This window comes from Magallana gigas, chromosome 5, assembly GCF_963853765.1.
Source record: "Magallana gigas chromosome 5, xbMagGiga1.1, whole genome shotgun sequence".
Taxonomy (NCBI): domain Eukaryota; kingdom Metazoa; phylum Mollusca; class Bivalvia; order Ostreida; family Ostreidae; genus Magallana; species Magallana gigas.
This window is the reverse complement of record NC_088857.1, coordinates 19,172,488-19,196,358: the sequence shown is the minus strand read 5'-3', so window position 1 is coordinate 19,196,358 and position 23,871 is coordinate 19,172,488. Positions and strand designations below refer to the sequence as shown.

Below are 23,871 nucleotides of genomic sequence, written 5' to 3'. Positions count from 1 at the left end.
CGTTATGTTGCATTACTTCTTTGTTGCCATATGTTATTTTTTCACTTAACTTTATGTTATGATTTTTGCCAAATTTTGGTCACATGGGTCAGTTGACCCTTTGCATAAATCATATGCTAAGGTGGTATGGAACATCTGTCTATAGACTCTATTAACTTAAGGTGGATTAAAGTACATTGTAATTAAAATACTTTCACCAGTTTAGAATTTTAAAATTTTACAATATTTAACCAAAAAAAATGCATTTTTATAAAAAAATTCAGAAAGGTTAGCTTGTGACTTACAGATCCATAGTTAATGCTTAAACCCACTGCTCTATGCTGTTGGATGACAGTATTAGGAAAGAGACTATTTATAAAATTATACTTGATTTTATTGTTTATATCAGTGAATAATATGTCACAACATGAAGATGTCCCAAATTACTACCTTAATAATTGTGACCTCATCTGTTGTAATTGAAAATTTTGCATATTTTCACATTTCGCAGGAAATTCAAAGTCAATTTTAATCAAATATTGCAGGTATAACATTTAGATTAAAGTTCCATTTCTTCATGTAGAACCATTTTAACAAGAGCTTGGACTTTGGGTAGGTGTGTCAAGCAGCATTGTGACGTAGGCCTGTCTATTTCATTGCTGGGCATTCAGCAATGGCTCTTTGAATGAAATTAACATGATTTGTCTGGCTTTTGAGCTAAGAGTATGAAATCGGTGCATATTTCACTTGAAACCAGCGTCATATTTAACTTGTTTTGACGCAAGGACAATATAGTTACATTCTACCGAAAGTCCAAGGTCTTGTTAAAATGGTTCTACATGTACTCGTTGAGTGGGGGTTGAACTTCTGAACATGTTCCAAAATTCTTGTCCTTGACATTTAAAAAACAAACGCATTAATACATGTACAAACAAGGAAGCTTGGTTGAGCGGTATTACTTTCTGCAACTGCAATTGAAAAGGGGCTTATTAGAGAAGTGTTTGTGAATTTCAAGTTTTTCTTAAAAAGTCGGATCCAGACTACTTCAAATTTTCTTTTTCCAATGATTAAAGTTGACCCCACCGACACACATTTTTTCCCCTAGAATTTCAAAATTATATTCTTTGCATATTTTTTGTTAGTTTAGACAAACCCTGGATAAATAAAAAAAGTTTCAAACTAACCCTTTATTTAAAGAAACAAAGGTCTTTAAAAAAAGAATAATTTTCATCAACTCTTCAGATGTTGGGAACCGTTGAGCTACCAAAACAAAACACTGGGAAAATGCAACAATGATCCTACCAATGTTTACAAAATAAACCCAATTGTTAACAAATAAAGATGTTTTTCAACGAAATATCTTAAGAAAAAGTGTTTGTAGTAACAACATGCACCAAGAAGTAGTGATTCACTGAGGCTGGTTGGCTAGAGAGTACATTAACACTCAAGAAAGACATTTACGAAGCTTCTCTGTTTATTGCAGCGCTAGACACTTGGTATTATTCTTGACCTTTGCTCATCAGTCCTGTTAAAAACTAGCTATGTTATCAAGGCGTGTTGAGCATTACATAGTAAAATTACCGAAATTATGTCTCGACCCCCCCCCCCCCCCCCCCCCCGGCCAAACTGAAATATGCCTTGGACCCCCTCCACCCGGAAAAAAATTATCCCCACATGATAATTGGCTCTCATTCGCATGAATCCATATTGGGAGTAACTATTTACATGCAATGTATGTATTACATTTTTAGCTCACCTGAGCTGAAAGCTCAAGTGAACTTTTCTGATCACTTTTTTTCCGGCTTCCATCTGTCCGTACGTCTGTAACTTTTTACATTTTTTACCTCTTCTCCAAAACCACGGGGGTGATTTCAAGCAAACCTGTCACAAAGCATTCTTTGGTGAAGGGGATTCAAGTTTGTTAAAATGGAGGGCTACACTCTCTTTCAAAGGGAAATAATTAAGAAATATTAAAAATGTGTTGATATCTTTAAAAATCTTCTTCTCAAAAACCAATCGCCTAGAAAAACTGTAACTTGTGTGGAAGCATCCTCGGGTAGTGTAGATTCAAATCATGATCCCCAGGGGTACTTGGGCTACAATAGCGGGGGGGGGGGCGAATTTTTACAAAGAAATATACATGTATATAGAGAAAAATCTTCTCAAAAACCAATTGGTCAGAAAAGCTGTAACTTGTGTGGAGGCTTCCTCAGGTAGTGTACATTCAAGTTTGTTCAAACTATGATTCCCACGGGTGGGATGGGGCCACAATGGAGGTGTCCAATTTTTACATAGGATCATATAAAGCAAAATCTTTAAAAATCTTCTTCTAAAAATTAATTGGCCAGAAAAATTGTAACTCTGTTGGAGCATCCTCAGGTAGTGTAGATTCAAGTTTGATCAAACCATGATACCAGGGGGTAGATATAGGGTGGGGCCACAGTGTGTGTGGGGGGGGGGGGGTCAATTTTTTACATAGAAATGTAAAGAGAAATATCTCCTCAAAAATCAATTGAGTAGATCGGACTTCAAATTTTTACATAGGAAATAAATATGATCATTCTTTTAAAGTATATAGTATTACTAATATGCAAGCACACTGACATTTGTTGATTCTCATTTGTTTAGACTGTGGCCCTGGATAACTCTTTTGCAACAAAAGTTTTAGACAATTTTTAAAATCTTTTAATACAGAGTCTATTCTTCTCATTCATTGTTCCGATATTATGGATATGACTTCATAAAGCTGATTTTATAATGTCTATTGTTGCTCAGGTGAGCAATGTGGCCAATGCTAACGCGGGTTATGTATTTTTTCTGCAATGTCGCTCCTTCATATATCCCGAATGAATCATCAAGGAAAGCATTTTAATGTTTATATTTACATCTTTCTTTTACCTAATTGTTGATTTGAATTTAAAAACTAAGTAAAATTCGCTAAATTACTGTTAAGGTACGTACTTACGTACCTTAACAGTAATTTAGCGAATTTTACTTAGTTAAAGCAATATGAGCATTTTTTTTTTTACTAAAATGTTCTTTCCTACTAAAATGACAAACATATCATAGTTTTTATTTCTGTTGGCCATATTTTTGTGGAAAAGGCCGTTAAGAAGCCTTATTTTGAGCAAAATTGAATTATTGTCGTCCTGTACAAAAATTGATTTGCTATATATTCCTTAGAAGAGAAATATTTCCTTTCACAAATATTAATGATTTTTTCAAACCTTATTTATCATAAAAGTTTAAGTTACATGTAGACTTATCATACTAGCAGGATTTTGCAGCAAAATAAAATTCTTAAAAAATACAGCTCATATTGCTTTAAAAGAAACAGCCAAGTCGTCTCCTGTGAGACTTTGAGTTTGACATCGCCATGATGATTTCGTACAGTCCGTAATTTTTCCTAGGCTGCTGTAGGTTTGGGCCAATCGATAAACAGGGCGTGTCGATATCTGTCCTGCCAGTTTCAGCCGCTGTAGATTTCGACCAATCGATAAACGGGGCGTGTAGATTTCAGTCTGGCTGGACCTATGAATTAACTAAAAGTTTCCATGAGAAATAGAGGGAATAATACTCGGTAGATGTAAATATATACATATAACAACAATTAACGTGGTTAGTTTAAATGAAAGTTTAGGCTAGGTCCCCATCCAAGGGAAGATGATTTGGAAATAATAAAAATAGGAGCTGAATAAATTTAAAAAATCCTCGCAGCCTAATAGCCTATTCAAACTAAAAAAAATCTGCCGAAAGGTGGGGTTATGGTCAGGGAGGAAACCCAGTCCGAAAGTGAGTTCCAAAATGGACTCAATGTTAAGTGCAAAGTTTTAAATTAAATGGAAGTTGTTACTTTGCACGGGTATTGATAATGATAAGAGATGCAAGGTAAAGTTACTTGATGCCATACCATGCCCTGGTCCCAAATAGGGGTCATAATCTGTTGGGGGGAGGGGGCACTATTCGGGATTGAGGAAACGTTTACCACTGAAGGTGGTTTAGAGAGTCCAAAATTAGGTTGTAGTGGGTCCAAATGTACAAACATTTGTAGAAATAAAAAGAATAATTCTGAAATATATGTTATAATAATAATGATGTTGAAAAAAACTGGTACGTCAAAATATACATGAATTTCAGACTATGACCTGCGAGGGTCTGGAAACAAATTAGAGGAACTATAGTTAAAAGTTTGTTTGAACCATATAGGACATCAAAATAAGTTCATGAAAGGGACCTAGACACGAATTGAGATCAATTTAAAAGAAGATTGGTGGACAAGGCGTGTAAAATGCCCATACACGGTATAACAAGCTACTGAAAAATTAAGATATCAATAAATCTGATGTTTGTTTTTAAAAATCATTTAAAAAATATATATTTAACATATCATTGATTTGTTCAATTCTTGGAATATGTTGACTCAAACAGACGTATAGTGTCATTTCTTAGAACTTCAAGGCATTTTCTTTCATAGAGTGGGTCTGCGTTCCATATTTTTCTCATAGTCTAAATAAAGTCTAATGGAAAACAAACAGATTTCAATCAACAAAAACATGGAGAGATGACCCACTATACATTAAAAATATCATTTTGAATCCCAACAATTGAATTACGTTTTGAAAAAATAATACCAAGTCCGTAAATTCGTGGCCAAAGTCACACATAGTATTCAACAGCCCACTTTTTTGTGTCTGAAATTGCTCAGTGGTTAGAGTACCTGACATAAACTAACCTTATATATATCTGGAGTTTCTATGTTATGGGTTCGATACCATCAAAATTTAATGCAATTTTTTTTTTCGGTATTTGTTTAATACATTTAAAACTGAATATAGTTAGAAATTGAGCTTTTGCAAAACTTGTATTATAATATATTTGAATAGATTTAATTGATAAAAAATAAATTAAAAATTGTTTTTTTCACGACTGAATCGAATGGGCATTTGCGCTATCTTATCCCCCCATCTTCTTTATTTTTGTCTCTTATGTATAAAATACCCATAGTTTACTTGTGCATTTTGAATGAATTACCAAAATTGGACTGTTAAGAAGTCGAGTTACAAGCGAGATACATAGGCAAGTATTCATTGATATGTAATAAACAAAGCTCGAGACTTATATTTATTTACAAATAATGTAAAACTAAGAAATTGCCATACCTTTTGACAAAATAACTAGTGACAAGCGGTGTAAACTAATTCATTATGTTCATAAATTACCTATATTGTCAACACAATTTTTTCAGCAATGTCGCCACCTTCATGTTCTGCATGAATCACCCCCCCCCCCCAAAAAAAAAACCTCAACATTTTGTTGTTTAGGTGGCAGGGGACGGGTTTTTTTTATACAATTCATTGTAGCCAACGGATGCATGTTTTCGGAACTCTGTAACTAGAATTTCCTCAGTTCCCATTCAGCACAAATACCTTTAATTCACTCTTTATAAGGCTAATCACCATTTTCTGAAGAAAATTACTAATCAAAACCTGTAAAATTCTCTACATACTGGTTTTTATGAGATTTTGACCCTTTCATATTTTGCTAATTTTTCATGATTTTTCAGCTTTTTAGACCTCCCCCAGCTAATTCCCTGCAGAGGGTTGACCTTCCGTACCGCGTGCATGTTGCACTATCACATGTCACAAACTTACCGGTGTATAGTTTTCAATGTCCCATCCACCTACTTTTCGTGTTATTTTACCTCCCGTCTGTAACTTGCAATTTCACTGTGTAAAGTCAGCACAACAGTCATAGCCGCAGGTTTCGGATTTTACTTCTGATTCTCATGTACCTAACATAAGGGGCCTACATATTGCATATCAATTTCAACAAGAGACACCCCTCTAACTAATGATAATCATTAAAAATCATTTCATGAATTTTAGCAACACTCATAAGCCTTCAAGTACAGCAACTCTCAATTTTACAAAAATATTGAGGGTACTTTATTCGAAACTGTCCCTTGCTACCTTTAATTAGTGTGCAGTGTTAGGGGGCAGTGTATCAACAACAATCAAAAATAAAATCATCCTTGCGTTACCGACCAGATACCTATCTCAAACATCTGAATTGCCACGTCATATCTTTCTTCTTCGCTTGCAGAATATAGAAAGAATTTTAGAGTTATGTCTCTTGATTAATGTTACATGCTCTAATCAGACTAATACGTCCAACTACCTCTTTCAAAAATTGTAAAATGAAACAAGTAAAGACCCTTTCAAAATTACTAGCATCAATGTACTATTATAGTTGAGGGCTTTGCATGAGAAACTTGGTTGCTATTTTTCACAGTTTACATATGTTACTTGTTAGGTTAAGTAATATGTACATGAAATACCTAAACGGGATTGTTATTACCGCCTATCCATCGTTTGATGTATTTTTTTTTTAAAGAATAGATTGAAAAGTCTCGTCTAAAGGTACCGGTATAATGTAAGTTATATTGTTTGCAAACCTATCAAACAGGTGCCAATGAATTCTCATTGAGAGGATAGTTATGCGTTGTCACATAATCTTCATCATATAATATGTCCGTGACAAGCACGACTTCTTTTGTGACTGTCACATCCTGAATCCAGGATTGAACATATATATGTTCATTTACATGTAAACGTTGTTCTTTGTGTTCTAGTATTATAAAGTCACATTCAGTAATGTGGATTCACAGAATCAGAAATGAGCTTTACCTGCAAACATGCAGATTTACTGTTTTACGTGGTTGTTTCCAAGGGGATTTTTTTGCTGTTAACGTAATTAATCATGAGCGAATAATAACGTGTTTGTGTGATGTGATTTTAAACAATTTATGCTAACAAGAAAAAAAAAGAGGAAGAACCGATAAAGCACTGTGCAAGAATGAAATATCATCGACTGCATGATTAATGCACGTGCGACAATTTAACTGAATCCAGACCTAGATGTGGTTAATTAGAAATTTAAATTTAAGCACTTTTATAATTGAAAGTATACTTGATTTTCTGTTCACAACGAACACATGAAATCGCCAGGTAGAATAAATCATTAGAGTAAAAAAGAAGATTATTCGAGGAAATACCTTGTTACCTATATAACGAAGGAGACCTCGAAATTATACGCCACGATTATCGCATATATAACCTATAGAAAACTAAAGGTCTTGTTATATTAAGACTTTTGGTATTTATAAGAAAATGTCTCATTATTATTAATTTGGTATATCTTTTGTTCATTTATTTCATTGAAGCTCTTCAAAGTTTATGTTAGTATGTTCTATGTTTAGCGTAACCCGTGTGTGTAGGCTAAGGAGAAATTGTTTTATGGGGAAAAAAACAAACACCTATTCTAACTTAATCTCTACCAGTTTGATTTTACTAAAATACTGCTCTCTGTAGGTAATTAGAAACGTTTAGAGCACAGTATGGACTATACCATATATCCGTATATATCAGATACGCAATGGGATTGTCAAGAAAAATCTTTATTAAAGAGGTAGCATGTACATGTAGCTTGAATAATCACTGTATCTAATATATTCAATTCATTTATTGACAATTACCATGTCGGCTTATGCATACAGTCATGAATATGAGTTACATAAAACAAAAACATTTAACATAGCATGCAAAAGTTTAACATTAACTAATAAACTTACACTACAAATCTACAATGGACAAAACATTGGGTGAACAAAACTAGGTTTGTGCGAAGACTATTATTGGTATTCATAGAATTGTATAAGTGTTCATTGTTGACTTTCCTTTCTAGCGTTGAAACAGTTTTTTAGAAAACAACATGTCCTTCTAGCAGCTGTAATGTTTTTAGGAATGACAAGTTCCTTAATGGGATTGACATTTGTATATGTGTTCACATTATAAATATCATTATAATTCAATCTACATTGGTCATATCTTGAACAATACAATACAAGGTGTTTCTCATCTTCAATAAATAATTTGCAAAAATTACACAGACGTTTTTCTCTTGGAATAGGAGGTTTAGAATATCTACCAGTTTCAATGAATAATGAATGAGCACTGATTCTTAGTTTTGTTAGAACAGATCTGTCACATTTTTTAAAAGGTAGTTTTAAGTATTGTTGTAGTTCATATTCATTTTGGTTTACAATTTTGCTATAAAAAGACAATTTTCCAGAGTCAGCTTTACATATATTGTTTAGTTGTTCATGTATTTTGTTTTGATATTGTTCTTTTAACTTGTTCTTTAAAATTTTGTGACAGATATTCAAAGAATTGATTTTTAATTTTTGTAGCAATGAAGACAGTTTTCTTGGCCAAAATACTCTAGAAGACAATTTTTTGTCTTCTTTGAATGCAGATGTTACTAAGTAATTATTATAGTCATTTTTGTATTCCATATCTTCCAGTCTCTTATAAAATTGGAACACATTCTTAATACATAGATAATACAGAGGAAATTGTCCTAATTCACATAAAACAGCAAGATTTGATGCCTTTCTGTGTACCCCCAAGATGTCTTTAAAAATAAGGTGTTGTGTTTTTTCAAATGTAAATTGTTCTGAAGACATTAAATCACATTTGAAGTCGGATATCCATATTTCAGACCCATAAGTCATTATTGGTATTATTATTGATTGATATAATTTCAACATAATTTCCACAGAGAAATTAATATTTGCAGGAAAATTTGTTTTCAAAGCATAATATGCCTTTTTTGCGCATTCTGATAGTTGTTCGGCTGCAAATTTCATTTTTCCATCTGATGTAAACACAACACCAAGATATTTATATTCATTTGTTATGTTAATCATTTGATGTTTGTAATAAAATCCCTACAAAGTTTCATCAACTGTTCTACCATTGAAAATCATAATGTTTGATTTTTCCATATTGACACACAGTTTCCAATCAGAACAATATTTTCCAAGAACATCTAAGCAGTTTTGTAAACCAACTGGTGAATCTGATACCATGCAGAACGAGATCATCAGCGAAAAACATATGATTAATTGGCATAGTATCAAGATGAGCAGGATATGTGGGTACATTCTTGAAATAATTAACAAAATCATCAATAAAGATATTAAAAAGTGTTGGACTTAAATTGTCACCTTGTTTGACTCCTCTGTTTGCTAAAAACTGTTCACTAATTTGATTTCCTTTTCTACAAGAGTAGTATGTATTTGTATACATATCTATCATTAGTTTAAGGAAGTTACCACCTATTCCTTTTGTATTAAGTTTGTATAAAAGTGCAGATCTCCACACAGTATCAAATGCTTTTGAAAAATCCACAAAACATACATATAAATTTTGCTTTTTTGTATGAAGATATTTGTTGATTAGTGTTTTCAGTGCAAAAATGTTGTCAGTGGTCCTATGATTTTTTCTAAATCCACATTGATACTGACTTAGCAAGTTATTTGATTCGAGATAATTATCCAAGCGTTTCTGTAAAAGGCCTGTAAAGAGTTTTCCTAAACAACTTGTAACACTGAGACCTCTATAATTGTTTGTATTATTTGTATAATGATGTAATGAGTGAAAGATTCCATTCTTTTGGCATCTTTCCATTTTGTAGTAAGATATTAAAAAGTTTTGTAAGAGTTGGTAACAAGATATTGTGGTTGGTCTTAATAAACTCATTCAAAATTAAGTCGGGTCCAGCACTTTTACCATTTTTCAGTTTCAAAATGCTTTGTTTTATTTCATTTTGAGTAAACAAAAAGTCCAAAGGTTTTGGTTCCATATTTAGTTCAGCATAATTGTATTTTGAGCTTTCCTCGTCAGTATAATGAATGTTTAATAAAGTTTTGTAGTGATCAACAAATTCTGAAATTCCGACAGTTTCTGCATTAGTTTTCCTAACTTTGTTTTCTTTAATTTTATTCCAGAATTTTTTTGAATTTTGTGGTGACAATGAGTTTATTTCATCTGCAATATAATTGTAAAAATTTGATTTAAGGCTTTTCCTTAGCTTATTGTAGGTCTTTCTGCTATTTACAAAAGCATGTCTTAGTTCACAGTTGTTTGGATATTTTTGTACTTTCTTCCCTAAATTTCTTACTTCCTTTATAAATGGATAAAAGAATGTTGGAAAATGTTCTTTATAATTGTATCGCCCTTCCTCGTATTATAGGTTTGGTATTTTGAAATGACGTTAAACGTAGATTTACGTTTTGGCGGCCTAAGTAATCTATAACTCAGTTATTATAACTCCTTCCTCAGACTCACTGTGCATTCCGACACTTTTACTCTCTTTCATGAATGAATTTTTATTTTGAATAAATAATTGAAGAAGGGATGTTTCGATTGTACTTTCAGAAAATATTTTAGTTTTGCAATTAGCAATTTTAGCAATTGTCACAGTAACTGACGCAAATGTTGCGGTTGCTTGACTTGCCTATGTGTGCATCAGAAAACATCACATAAATCATCAGCAGGGAGCAGTATTTTTATGGCCACCATGACACGTGACAGAGGTCATTCCAACGAACAATTTATATATCGTTTTGCTTACATTTTTATTTACCGTAATTTTATTTACCAAGTTGGACAGTACATGCAGCCAATATACATGCATTTTTTTATTCTTGTTTTTTATGAAGCTTTTTTAAATTCATTTCAATTTGTTACCATATAGTATACTATACATAATCCCTCTACGACAATATATATTTATATTTTTAATATAATCGTGGACGCCAGTTATTTTGAAGCCTTCTTTATAATTGGCTTGCGTTTAAATTCAATCTTATTTACCCCCAGTTGTAGGAGACAGTGCATCCAACCGAAACTGTTTTTTCACATGCTTGTTTTCATTATATTTTTATCGACACCACAGATTGACCCACACACGACTCTAACTACAGTACTAGTTAGTAGTTGACGTTTTCTATGTCTGAATGATATTGTCTATACCAAATCTTTAGTCTCCCCACATCTTTTACATGTAGTTGACCCACTGATTTTGACGATTTTGAAAATGTTAAAAGTCTCTAATCGTTTAGAGTACTTCCCGGACCGCACTTAATTGGATTTTCCGTCCGATAGATGTGTGCAGTACCTTGTATTGGTGTTAAATCTCATCATATTTTTCTTCCATGTCATGTGATTCTATCATAGTCCGTCCAGAGTCTGTGCATACGTATATACATTGTGTGTATGTCCTCCGTACTTTAGAATTTCGTAAAATCCGTGTCAGTTTCTTTGCATCAAGATCGTAATTCACACATTCATTGCGATTCTTGTGTTTTACTGACAGTTTTGTGAATTTACTCTGAATCTCCCATTATACCTCAATATCTATTTACATGTACTAAGACGATGGACATAACTTATAATTAATTAACGATTGTCGATTGCGTTCTAACTATCCGATGATATTGACAGTCGTTAAATTACAGCTAAGTGTCATTTTTACAACCGAGAAATTAGTGCATCAACATACGGGATCATAAATTACTTGGCGACTCGTACGGGGCAGTATTTATATGCGTCAGTTGATTCTTACCTGCCCAGGTGAGAGACACAGAAAAGAGAGAAAGACAGCGGGAGAGAACGACAGAAAAGGACTGCGAGTTTACGATTTGGCATCATGTGGGGGGTACTGATTCTGGGCGTTCTATTCCGAGGGGCTTTGACCCAAATTTTAGACGAAAATTTAGGATGGAATTTCGTGAACGAGTATAATGATAAGGTTGGAAGTCTATGGAACGAAAATGTCAAAAAAGCGTGGAATTATTACACCAATATAACGGATTATAATTTGGAAGTCATGGTATGTAGTACGTAAAACAAAACTTCTGCATTAAATGGAACTGCGAGTATATATTTTTTAAAGGTTCTCCACACATTTTGGAAAATACTTAATTTTTTTGCATCAGGTGGCGCAAATAACATTGAAACAACGTCACATTGCTGCAAACCTTTTCGACAGCATGTTTTTATTGAATATTTTACACCTTGTTTTTTTTTTTAAATTCTTTCAATATATACATACATTAACATTAGCATAAAATCATTTTAGCTGCTAAGTCCACATGACCGTCAGTTATAGAATTTAGTTTTATTCCAGACACGATCGTATTTATGTTTATTTGAAATTTTGTTATTGTTGCTGATTTGTTTATGTGGTTTCATTTGCCCAAGTTCAGATATTAAACTTTAAACATGAAATTCAGCACGTAACAGTTTTTCAAAACTGTATGACTGAAAAGATTTCTTGTTAGGTATTTACAAAGGAAAGCACAAACAAATAGGGAAGACTCAACGTATGTAGAATTATATAGCCTGTGATGCGTCCATTATATAAACAGACTAAATAAATACATGAAGAGACGGCAATGCCATTATTATTCAAAATTGTGCGATTTTGCGTTCTTACACGAATTACTTGACTACCTGGGCATTCACTCAATATTTACAAAATATGATAGCCAAGAACTGAAATGATATCTGAGCACTGTAACTAACATTATAGAGATTTTTAAATGAGTCGAAACACAAGGTCTTGCATAATGTGCTTTTGATGTGTTATTTCCACAAGGTATCAATGCATTATCTGTGTTTATATTGGATATAATGAATAAATCTACATAATTTTTATTTACTACCAGTAAATAAAAAAGCATAGAATTATATAATCACGATTCTGTAAATGTGGATATTTCAAACCGAAATTTTCACGTTTACAGCACAGAATTTTTCACATATGTACCTATATATACTAGCCTTGCGCAGTCCGAAGTTAAAATTATCGGAAGGGGGGGGGGGGGGTAAATGTTTTACGTGCTTCCAAATACTTGTCCTTAGGTCTCTTGTCAATAGCATAAACTTCATAACTTTATGCAACTCAACAGGCCTAAGGACCGAACTTGGAATATTAAAACAAAATCCATATACAATCATAAAAATTGCAAAAAGCTATTTAATTCTGATTTGAATATCCTATCACAGACACATGCGTCTGTAAATATTGTAGGAAATATAAGAATCTGGATCGACTGACTAGATTTTTGGAGGCAAAATGCAGTGTATTTACAACAACGTTTAAAACTATCTGAGAAAAAGTTCACAGCAGTTTTTAAAGCATAAGTTACTTTATCTATAGTTTTGCTAGGAGCGGTTTCTTAAATATGTTAATGGAATTCTTATGCTAATAGAATTGAGGGAAAGCCTACACTTAAATTAAGGCAGGCAGTATCAATTTGGTGATAGAATATACTTATATACATTATCATCTCTATAGATCCTAAATATGTCAAATATATCACCAATCTACCAGAATGAATGTTCGATGAGTTAACGTTTATTTTATCAATAAATTTGTATTTGATGGTTATACGTAAGTTGCTTGCATTATTTATTTTGGTAAGGGGGAGGGGTGGTGTAAAAATTTACAACCACAAAAAAGGCTGAACCCCAAAGGGCGTCAGAAATAAGGGGAAACAATTGGAATTTTATCTTTACTTGAACCGATATATATACGAGAGACAATGCATGAACCAGTTTTTATGTAACACACGAGTAAGAGGAACGAGAAACAGCCCAGCATGTTCTTTCTGTTGTAGACCAATTCCACTCTTCAAATGGCCGAGTTTGACAAAGAGGCTGCGAAGAATGCCAGTACCTTTGCTTATGATGGCTTCTCAAATGCCACGCTCAAAAGGCTGTTCAAGAAGATCGTGAACATTGGGTTTGCTGCGACCAACGACAGCGAACAGTTAAAGGCTGTGAGTAAAAATACTCTATCTTGTATAACAAAGATATTGTTTTGTCTCCATTATGTTGATTGATTGATTGATTGAATTATTGATCGATCGAATAGTTAATTAATTGATTAAATGGATGATTTTTCGAATGGTTGATTTATTGATTAAATGAATTATTGATCGATTCGGTGAATGATCGATTGATTGAATATTGTTTCACATCTGATTCTTAATATTTCCTCATTGGTGGCGGAGACAGGGCTTATAATCTGAAACCCTGTTTTGTGTTCAGGGTCATATAATATAGTGAAGGGATGTCGCACGTAAGGCTACAAGTAATTTGTTTTTATGGCAGAACTCTAACATCGGCAAACTAAGCTGCGTCAAAGGTCCTTCCTTATTATGACAATGATCTGCTTTGCATTTTGAATTGTATACATAGGCTTGAAGAGAACATGCGTAGTTAATAGTAGTAATTAAAAACATGTTGTTTTTTGGGGGGGAGGGGGGTATTCGTTAATTGTAGGTGTGTATATTCGTAGGAATGGACAGTTTTACAAGATCAATGCAAAAGTATGATTATTCCCCCCCCCCCCCCCCCCAACCCCCCCCCCCCCCCCCGATTTTTAATATAATAAATGAATACAAAATGAAATGCATTTCAAAATGTAAAAATAATATAGTATGTTTAATCTTCTGTCATGCACATTCTTCTTGTTTACATAATTGGATGCCCGTTTTTATTGTCTCAAAGTAGCAATCAGGGTTTGATTACAAAGGGCGGGAACATGTCTTTCAATTGAGAAACATAAATATTATCAAGGAAAAAATATTACAATCTCTTCAGTAAAATAAAGTATAACTTTCGTTGCCGTGATCAAAATTAGTTTATTACAAGATAATAAAAACATGGGCCATGAAAAATTCACAGGGTATTTGTCAATGTCGTAAATTTGAGTAGCCGGTTGTAAACACAATTTACGACGCATTATAAAAATCTTAACAATACGAGAAGGCTAACTACTAGCGAAATGTTCTAATATTTCATATCCACAATATCCACCACCGCAAAGCAAATGTGCAACAATGTAACTGCCTTGAACTCAAATATGATTCGGTATGCTAAGATGTTTTATTACTCTTCAGTGTTTTTGGGCATGTTTTTTTTATTTCCTTTTTTAGGAAAAATATTTCTGTTGCAAATCTGTACTAAGTGAACCTTTATAAATTGAATTCAAATTGCATACATAAGGTATTTTGGTATCTATTTCTGTTTTTTTTCCTTTTTGATTTAACATGATCTTACTTGTTTTCGTTTGCAAAAAATTTGATCATAATAAATTCTACAATTCAGGGTTGAATATTTCTGCTTGAACATCACTAGAACATTGCCTGTCAAAACATAAATAACCTTAACTAAAAATAAACAATAGACTACAAATGTTTGAGAGATTGTTAGCTTTGATTTTTTACGTTATTTTTAGATTTCGAATTTAGAAGCAGATCTTACGGGAATTTACAGCAAAGGAAAAGTTTGCTTAGAGTCAAAAGGATGCCTGCAGCTCGAGCCAGGTATAACAACGAATTGTGCTCACACCGCTTTTATAAACCATGTACTTATAACACGAAAACTATGTTCAAACAACATATTACAAACTATTATGTACAAACTATATACAGATGCTGTCGATCACTTTTTAATAACGATTATACAATGTCAGGCCTTGTATTTAATTAAGAAATAAACAAAATGTTAAAAAGCTAACAGGATATGAACTTGGTTGATACGTGATCAAATCCTGTGCACCGGGATATGAACTGGGTTTTTTTGTTGGATTGAAATATGAGTTGGCGTTCAATGCACGTTAAGATTTAGCAGATAAACATTACTTTTAACATGGTATATTATATAAATAGTGCCTGTTTGGGAGGGTAACAGTTGAAATTGACACCCCGAGAAAACCATTGTCAACCGACGCGAAGCGGAGGTTGACAATGGTTTTCGAGGGGTGTCAATTTCAACTGTTATCCTCCCAAACAGGCACTATTTATTTTGTTATACTGAATGTCTTTTTTAAAATTTTAAAGAAAATTTTACTGCTTTTATATAGGAATAACGTGAATTCTACAGCGAACCGTACGCGCATAATTTTCGCGCATGTAACATTTTTTAATGTTACCCGTTGCCAAGTGCGTTGCTAACGCTGAGGGTAATAGTAAATATTATTAACTGCGTCTTAACCAATCAGATTTCAGTATTTAACATGAAAGTATAACAAAATTTATTAGAACACCATTATGGTCTATGCAGATATTTATTACTGGTTTCATAGTGCATCGCTGAGCCGTATATCCGGTTGTTTTGCCATAAATTTTCGAAAATGTAGTAAATATATAATTTGCCATTTTTGCTTGCACTCTTGCAATTTAAAATTTCTATTTGCACGCAAAAAAAGTAATAAAAATATCTTCCGCGCATTGTATTTTTTTAATGAAAACGATCGGATTTTTTTTTTTTTAAAGTTTATAATTATGTTTTATCATAACAAAAATAATGGGACATATATACGGTATCTGACTTTTCAATGGCTTTTATTAGGGTTGACGGACATTATCACCAACAGTCGGAGCTACGAGGAACTGCTGGCTGTCTGGAAGGGGTGGAGGGACGCCTCGGGGAAGTTAATGAGAACCAAGTACACCGACTTTGTCAAAGCTATGAATGCCGCGATCAAATTCAGTGGTGAGGAGAGAGAGAGAGAGAGAGAGAGAGAGAGAGAGAGAGAGAGAGAGAGAGAGAGAGAGAGAGAGAGAGAGAGATGTGCTGCAAATGTCTCTCTTAACCAAAAGGTTATACATTTACTTTACTCAAAAACTGCATAGAAAAATGTGTTTTGATCAAGCAATTATGTTACTCGCATTTAATCTCATTTAATACCACATTCTTTTTATAATAAGCGATTTTCATCATCAACCCCTTTTATAAAATAAACTTAAGCTAAAAAATCATTTGTTTTTATTCCATATATAAATATTCGTAATTGCAAGTCCCAATGCTCTTGAACAAACTTGAACCAATATATAGATGCATGGTACGAGAGTCAGTGTTTCCCCCTGGTTTTATCAGGTTTTAACGACACTGGAGAATACTGGCGGTCGTGGTACGAGACGCCGACGTTCGAACAAGACGTCAGGACACTGTTTGAGGAGCTGGAGCCATTGTACGTGGAACTCCACGCTTACGTCAGAAAACGTCTGAAGGAAAAATACGGCAAGGACATGTTCCCAGAGACGGGGCACATCCCGGCGCATTTATTTGGTACGGCAGACATATTTTTGTGCGTTTCAGAATTTTATTTTTTTAGGTTCATTTACCTTTTGATCATTTCTATGATGTTTACATTCTGCTTGAATTTTAAGAAATTTCTTGCAAGAAAATTGTAAAAAAAAAATTTAGTGGAAAACAACAAGGTTAGGAAGTCGTATTATAAAACAATAATGTAGTATTAATATTATTCAGGACTTTTACAACCCAGTATGCCAACCTATTTACTGACTTTCATTTTACTTAACACATGCCATGGTACATCAGCTGTATGTCAAACTGTTTGTCCCTTTTCGGTGATATATAGACCAATAAAATTGCAATCAGACGGCTCTCTTGATTTTAAAAGGATCGGGGAAAAAAAAATTCAAATTCGTGCAACAGCTTTATAAATCTATGTCAGGGACAAGGTACTTAAACAGAAGTACTTTCCATATCGAGTCAAAATGTTACTTATATATACATATACAAGTGCAATATTTTCTGCAAGGGCCTTTTTACGTTACAGTTAAGCGCAAAACCAACCAGAGTCAAGATTAGAACCATCAAATACTAGTACATTTGCACTTTGTTAACAGTATTTACAGCACTGATAGATAATTTACAGTGTTTACAGCACTTACAGGTAATTCTCTTCTGGTTCATAGATTGAACTACACACTTTTGGTACATATCTTAAAATACTGAATTACATGTCTGTCTTTCCATTGACGCATCTTTTTACTTACCAAAAGCAATTCTGAGGCATCTTTTCACTTACTTATTAAAGTTTTGATTCATTTTACTATACCAATTACAATTCTGACGAATCCTTTTCCTCGCCATACAGGTTTTTATCGCGATCATTTGACTTACCTAACATTTCTTATTCGTCTTCTGACCAACAAAATAGTTCTGACGCGTTTTTAACTTACCAAGTTTCAGTTCTGATGCATATTTTCACCGACTAAAATTTATGATGCATCGTTAAGTTACCGATTTGGAAATATTCGGATGCACTTTAAACCACTTTTTGCAACTAAGAGGTATATATATATTTTGTAGGCAACATGTGGGCCCAGCAGTGGAGCAATATCTACGACCTCCTGGTCCCGTTCCCAGCAGCCAGTTCTGTCGACATTACTTCCAAAATGAAGGAACAGGTACATCAAGCAAAAACTTAATGTCATTGTCTGGTTTTAGAACTTAACTATACCTACAAATCAGCAGAAAGTTATTTGATTATAAAAGAAATTATGATGCATAAGAAGTACCGGTATTTAAGACAAAAAGGCGAACAAAAATATAAAAATTTTGATTTAAATAAATTATGGCTTTTCAAAATTGAATTCAACAAATATAAAATCCCCCAATCAGATTCGAACTCCTGAACTTCGGTTCAAAAACCCGATACTTTAACCACTGAGCTATCGCATGATATTCAACCTATTCAAATGATACATATAAAACAATTTAACAAAACATTCAAGTCGCCATCTTGTGACGTTGTGTTTTAATTGGCATAAGTCTTGATGTAGGGAGCTACATATAAAAAAGCTGATAGACTGACTTTTTGAATTTATAAACAGGCACACTGTATGCTTTTATGTACATATATTCTCAATTTCTCATTTTGACTTGACAGTGCTAGATTGCATTGCAATGTCACATGATATACATGGTTGACCAAGTGTTACTAGAATTCTCAAATAAGAGTTGCGTGGTTTGCAACTTACTGTCTGTTTATCACAAAAAGAATACCAATCTACTAAAAGTGATCGAATAAATGCATCATTTCTGTTCTCTATGAAGTCACAAAAACCCGATGAATTATTCTAAAAGCGCAGACTTAAAAAATAAAAATGAATTCCCAATGATGTGATTGATCTGTAACCACAAAAGAGAATATTTTTTCTTACATTAATCCAGAATTACATTTCTTTTTACATTAATCCAGAATTATGTTTTTTGTCATTAATCCAAAATTACATGTATTTCTTCAATCCAGAATTACAACGTAACGCACATGTACCGCGTGGCGGAAGATTTCTTCATGTCCATTGGAATGGAAAAGATGACGGACGCATTCTGGCAGAACTCCATGCTTGTCAAACCAACCGACCGAGACGTCGTCTGCCACGCGTCCGCTTGGGACTTCTATGATGAAAACGATTTCAGGTCAGCTTACGTTTTCTATGTGTTTTTTTAATTACACAAATCAAAGTACTGAAAGTACTCGTATTCCAAAATGAGAAATACATGTACGAGGTAAACATGTAAATTACTGGAAGCACGGAAATGTATATGTGGATAGTTTAGAAAATTATATTGCTAATTGTTCAAAGATTGCACTGGATTGAATTTGTTATCCTTTAAGAATCGTCTTAATAACGTTAACTTTTCAGCAAAAGCTGGAAAGTGTTTTTATAACGATGAAAAGTAGTTTTAATTAGCCAACGAATGTAATTGAAAATTTGTTAGCTTAAGTTACTATTATTTGAGATAGAATTTTGAAGGAAAGGCAGGTATTTATTTTTAATCATAACTAACTTAAAGTCTTTACAACCAAAAACTTCAGAATAAAGCAATGCACGTCTGTCACTGAGGACCAGTTACTGACGGTCCACCACGAGATGGGTCACATCGTGTACTACCAGAATTACAAGCACCTGCCGAGGCTGTTCCGAAGAGGCGCCAATCCTGGTATCCGCCATATTTTATTGTTCTCCTTTCATGATGCTTTACTCTTTGCATGATAAACTTTCAGAATAAAACAATGCACAAGCGTGACAGAGGACCAGCTTTTGACTGTCCATCACGAAATGGGGCATATCGTGTACTTCCAGAACTATCGACATCAGCCGAGGTTGTTCCGAGGTGGAGCAAATCCTGGTATTGAACAGCGAATTTAAAAATACAATTGACAGAAATGAAGAATTAATGAGAGACGTTTTGCATTTCAAACACTTCAAAGTCCGAATTTTTTTTAAAAAGATGCTAAAAATGCTTTCAAACATGCTAATACATGATAAAGTCCAAAAAAAATATTTCAAAAACTATACTAAAAACACTAAAAATGCTAACACTCGAATGTTTTATATATGTGTAATATAGCTTATTAACACGAAAATTATCACTCTTTTATTAACACATTTTTACCACTTTCCAAAATTACACGTAAATGAATTCATAATATACATCCAAAAATATCTAACGGATTTGAGTAAGAATGTATACTCATCATTTGAAATGTGTAAAGTTGTGTAAAATTACAAAGTTTACATGTATTCTATTTGTTGCATTAGGTTTCCACGAGGGAATGGCCGACATTGTTAGTCTCTCCTTCCAGACACCAGAGCACATGAAAGTAATCGGTCTGTTGGATGAGGTACCTCAAGATTCCGGTAAAGAATTACATGTATATCTATTAAGCTCAGTATTATTATTTAAGAAACAAACAATTTAATTTTATCTCTTACTGAAGTATATTTAACGGACCAATGTCTACTCCATTATTGACGATCAATTTGATATTTTCAAGGTGAATTAAGAGCATTCATCCCATTTGCTATTTTTCTAGTGCAACGGTTTTTAATATGTATGCAACATTTATGATATCAATCTTTCCATGTTTTCGTCGTAATCGAAAATTTAAAACAAATTCCTTTTTCCTCATAATAGAATTTTATTTTAGAATTCGTGCATGATCGATTGTTTAAAAAAAAATTTAAAAATAGCACTTTGATATTTTTTTTCATTGTAACAGACAGTGACATCAATTTCCTGCTGAAAATGGCATTAGACAAGGTGGCGTTTCTTCCTTTTGGTTATTTAATTGATCAGTGGCGCTGGAGTGTGTTCCGGGGAGACACCAACTCATCCAACTACAACCAACACTGGTGGGATCTGAGGTAAGCTAAAACTTACGATGATTGAAATATGTACACAGACAGTTCATTTCACATCTTTATTGCTTTATTGGTATACTCAAGTACTAACATAGTTTTCAATTTGATCAATTTATTGGCTGGTTGTAAATTCCAAATTTACAGTATACAACAATGTCGTCAAAATTTACAACGTAAAAACTTAAAAAAAAAGATCTAACAAAATACAGGGCTATGAAACATTCTTGGCTTCTATTTGATTTTCTGTTTATAATTCTAGTTTCTTTTTGTTGTTCTGTTTTTTACATTCAAAATTAATCTAAAAGAAAATTAATCGCATTCCTACTGTATTTGTCTTTTTCAGATGTAGGTTTCAGGGAATTTCTCCACCAGTGAAGAGAACAGAGGAAGATTTTGATCCAGGAGCAAAATACCACATTCCTGGAAACACGCCTTACATAAGGTAAGCTAGGCGATAGTCATGATGTTAACTTATGTTGGTACAATGAAAAATTCCTAAAATATTAAAACAAAATTGTTGTTTCGTTATGCAAAAGTAAACTGTATAAATGTACTAATGTTCAGGCTATTTTTGTGCATACAACATGGAAACGAAAAGATTCAATATGATTAAATGAATTGTATTTGATTTCACTCGTGAATTACTAGAACTTCATGTTATTACGATAGTAAAGCAATGAATGAGTATTGCTTACTTAGTTGGTGACCGTGTTTTCACAGGTACTTCGTTAGTTTTGTGGTACAGTTCCAGTGGCATGAGGCCTTGTGTCGGGAGGCGGGAAACACCAGACCGCTCCATAGGTGTGATATCTACAACAATACCAACGCAGGGAACAAGCTCAGGTAGAAACACTGCAGCAACACGTAAAACTAGCACTCAATGATTCAGTATCTGTACAATTACGGTTAGCATCATTAGTTTTAAAGTCAAGTATAAAATGAAAATATTTTTTTCAATTAAGTAATTTCCAGAAATCAAAGAAGTAAAATTATTTTACACCCATACAATTTTTAGACATAAGATTACAAAATTCTCTTACGCGAAAGTTTATTGCATGATTTTCTCTAAATTAAAAAATTGACAACCTAAACAACCGTTTTTCCCAGGGAGATGCTGAGAATGGGCTCCTCCAAACCTTGGCAGGACGCAATGGAGGCCATTACTGGCCAGAGATTGATGAGCGCCAAACCCTTGGTCAACTACTTCGACCCACTGTTGAAGTGGTTAAAGGAACAAAACAAGGAGGAGAACACGGGCTGGTCGGCCTCATGCCCATCCTCCATCCCCATCCCTAGCGCTCTCGCCGCTGGATCCGCCAATCTGTTTATTTCAATCACGTGTTTTGTTCTCTGCGTTTTCTTTGCTTTCTTCCAAATACGCTAATGTTAAATCGAGATTCAAAAGGACGCAATTAAAAAAGGAAACATTCCGTCCCTCTGTCCTTTTAAAATGATTGAAATCCTTTACATAAATACAAATGCATGTACACATATCGTAACGTTTCAATTATGCATATCTTGTTGATAAACAATTTTGACGGATGTTCATGGATAGAATTTACATATACCGGTAGATTATTCTGGTAGTGTTTTGTCATATGTTATCTTTCCAAGACTTTTCCAAAAGAAATTTTAACTACATATATGTATATATGATGGATGGTTTTCAAATTTTGAGAATTGAACCAAACTAAATCCCACAACTAGAGTGTTCCTGGTTAGATTTTGCTCTTTTATATTCTGTATAACAAGTGTAGTATTTGCATTCAGACAATTCATAACGAGGACGGTTTGTTGCTATCGTCGATTGTAATTTTCATTGTATAGTACGTGTGAATGTATTTTTATGGTTTGTTGTTTCTCCATGAATGGATGCGATCATCCCCTAGCTCCGATTGATCGCCGCACACACGAATATACATGTATGTTGTGTAATTACTCTAAGATATGAAGTCCATGGACGTATATTGTACAGTTATATGCATGCATGATTTTTAACGTTATAGCACAGAAATAATTGTATGTATATGTAAAAGATGTATGTTTTTCTTACATAAATAAAAATGATATTAAAGTTTGGTTTTGTCAAGAATTTAATTTCTGTGTCACAACAATTGCATACATTTATATAAATAGAGAGTTTACTTTGCTTAAACGGTACATAGGATTTATGCGGTATGTTGACACTAAACCAATTATAGCAATAAAAACCCTTGCCTCTAATTCTCAGGTAAATTTTAACGATTTTGTGTGCTATGTTTTAGTCTACTAGATCGTATATTTTAGCTTAAAACATTCTAATTTCCCTATTTACCACAACAAAGTAAAGATAAGATATAAAATATCTCACTCAAACAGACAATCCAATTTGATTAAATTCAGTCATTAACATTTACTAAATCAAAGAATGAAACAACATCCATTCAATAGATCTTTATACATCTGCAGTTTGTTTTTCATAAATTAAATTATATGTGAATTTAAAGCTCTCTTGTTATTTTTATCATGAATTTTATTAATATATCAAAACGTGTCAAGAAGATTCATGTAAATATTGTACTTTGAATAAAAAATGTTACACTGGAAAAATCTCTCTCTCTCTCTCTCTCTCTCTCTCTCTCTCTCTCTCTCTCTCTCTCTCTCTCAAAATGCACTATTCAAGAAAGATAACTACGGCGATCATATAATAAACAGGTAGTGTTTATCTTTCTTTTTACCGAGCAAAACTAATTGAACTGGAAAATCGGGATTTTCATAAATCAAATGATTGTATCATTCAATGAACTGAAATATGTTAGGAATACAAAATACGAGTTCCAATCCGCCCCGCTACCCACAAAGTAGTGAGTAGCGGGGAGAATTGCCGAAAATATCTATATTGAGAAAAAGTTGAAATCAATTGCAAATTTTGCTTAATGTACGAGTGCATTCCGCGCGTTTGGGTTAAACAATTAAATATATTTGAAGACTATTGTTATATATAAATTGAATAATTTTTTTTAACTAATCCT

At 33.3% G+C, this 23,871-nt stretch overlaps 1 protein-coding gene across 2 annotated transcripts; it reads left to right on the top strand.

The window, feature by feature from the left end:
* Nucleotides 1–11,237: 11,237 nt before the first annotated feature.
* Nucleotides 11,238–22,939, top strand: LOC117686524 (angiotensin-converting enzyme). Of its 2 annotated transcripts, none has more exons than XM_034461594.2 (13): nucleotides 11,238–11,715; nucleotides 13,508–13,669; nucleotides 15,133–15,220; nucleotides 16,248–16,391; nucleotides 16,776–16,967; nucleotides 18,018–18,115; nucleotides 18,961–19,130; nucleotides 19,531–19,655; nucleotides 20,258–20,356; nucleotides 20,719–20,863; nucleotides 21,204–21,302; nucleotides 21,581–21,703; nucleotides 21,968–22,939. In XM_034461594.2, the coding sequence occupies exons 1-13, from the start codon at nucleotides 11,533–11,535 to the stop codon at nucleotides 22,242–22,244; spliced, it is 1,905 nt and encodes a 634-aa protein (XP_034317485.2). In that variant the 5' UTR covers nucleotides 11,238–11,532; the 3' UTR covers nucleotides 22,245–22,939. The 2 variants fall into 2 exon arrangements, with proteins under 2 accessions (XP_034317485.2, XP_034317484.2); XM_034461593.2 differs by lacking the exon at nucleotides 19,531–19,655 and adding an exon at nucleotides 19,720–19,844 and having other exon boundaries at nucleotides 11,239–11,715.
* Nucleotides 22,940–23,871: the final 932 nt, after the last annotated feature.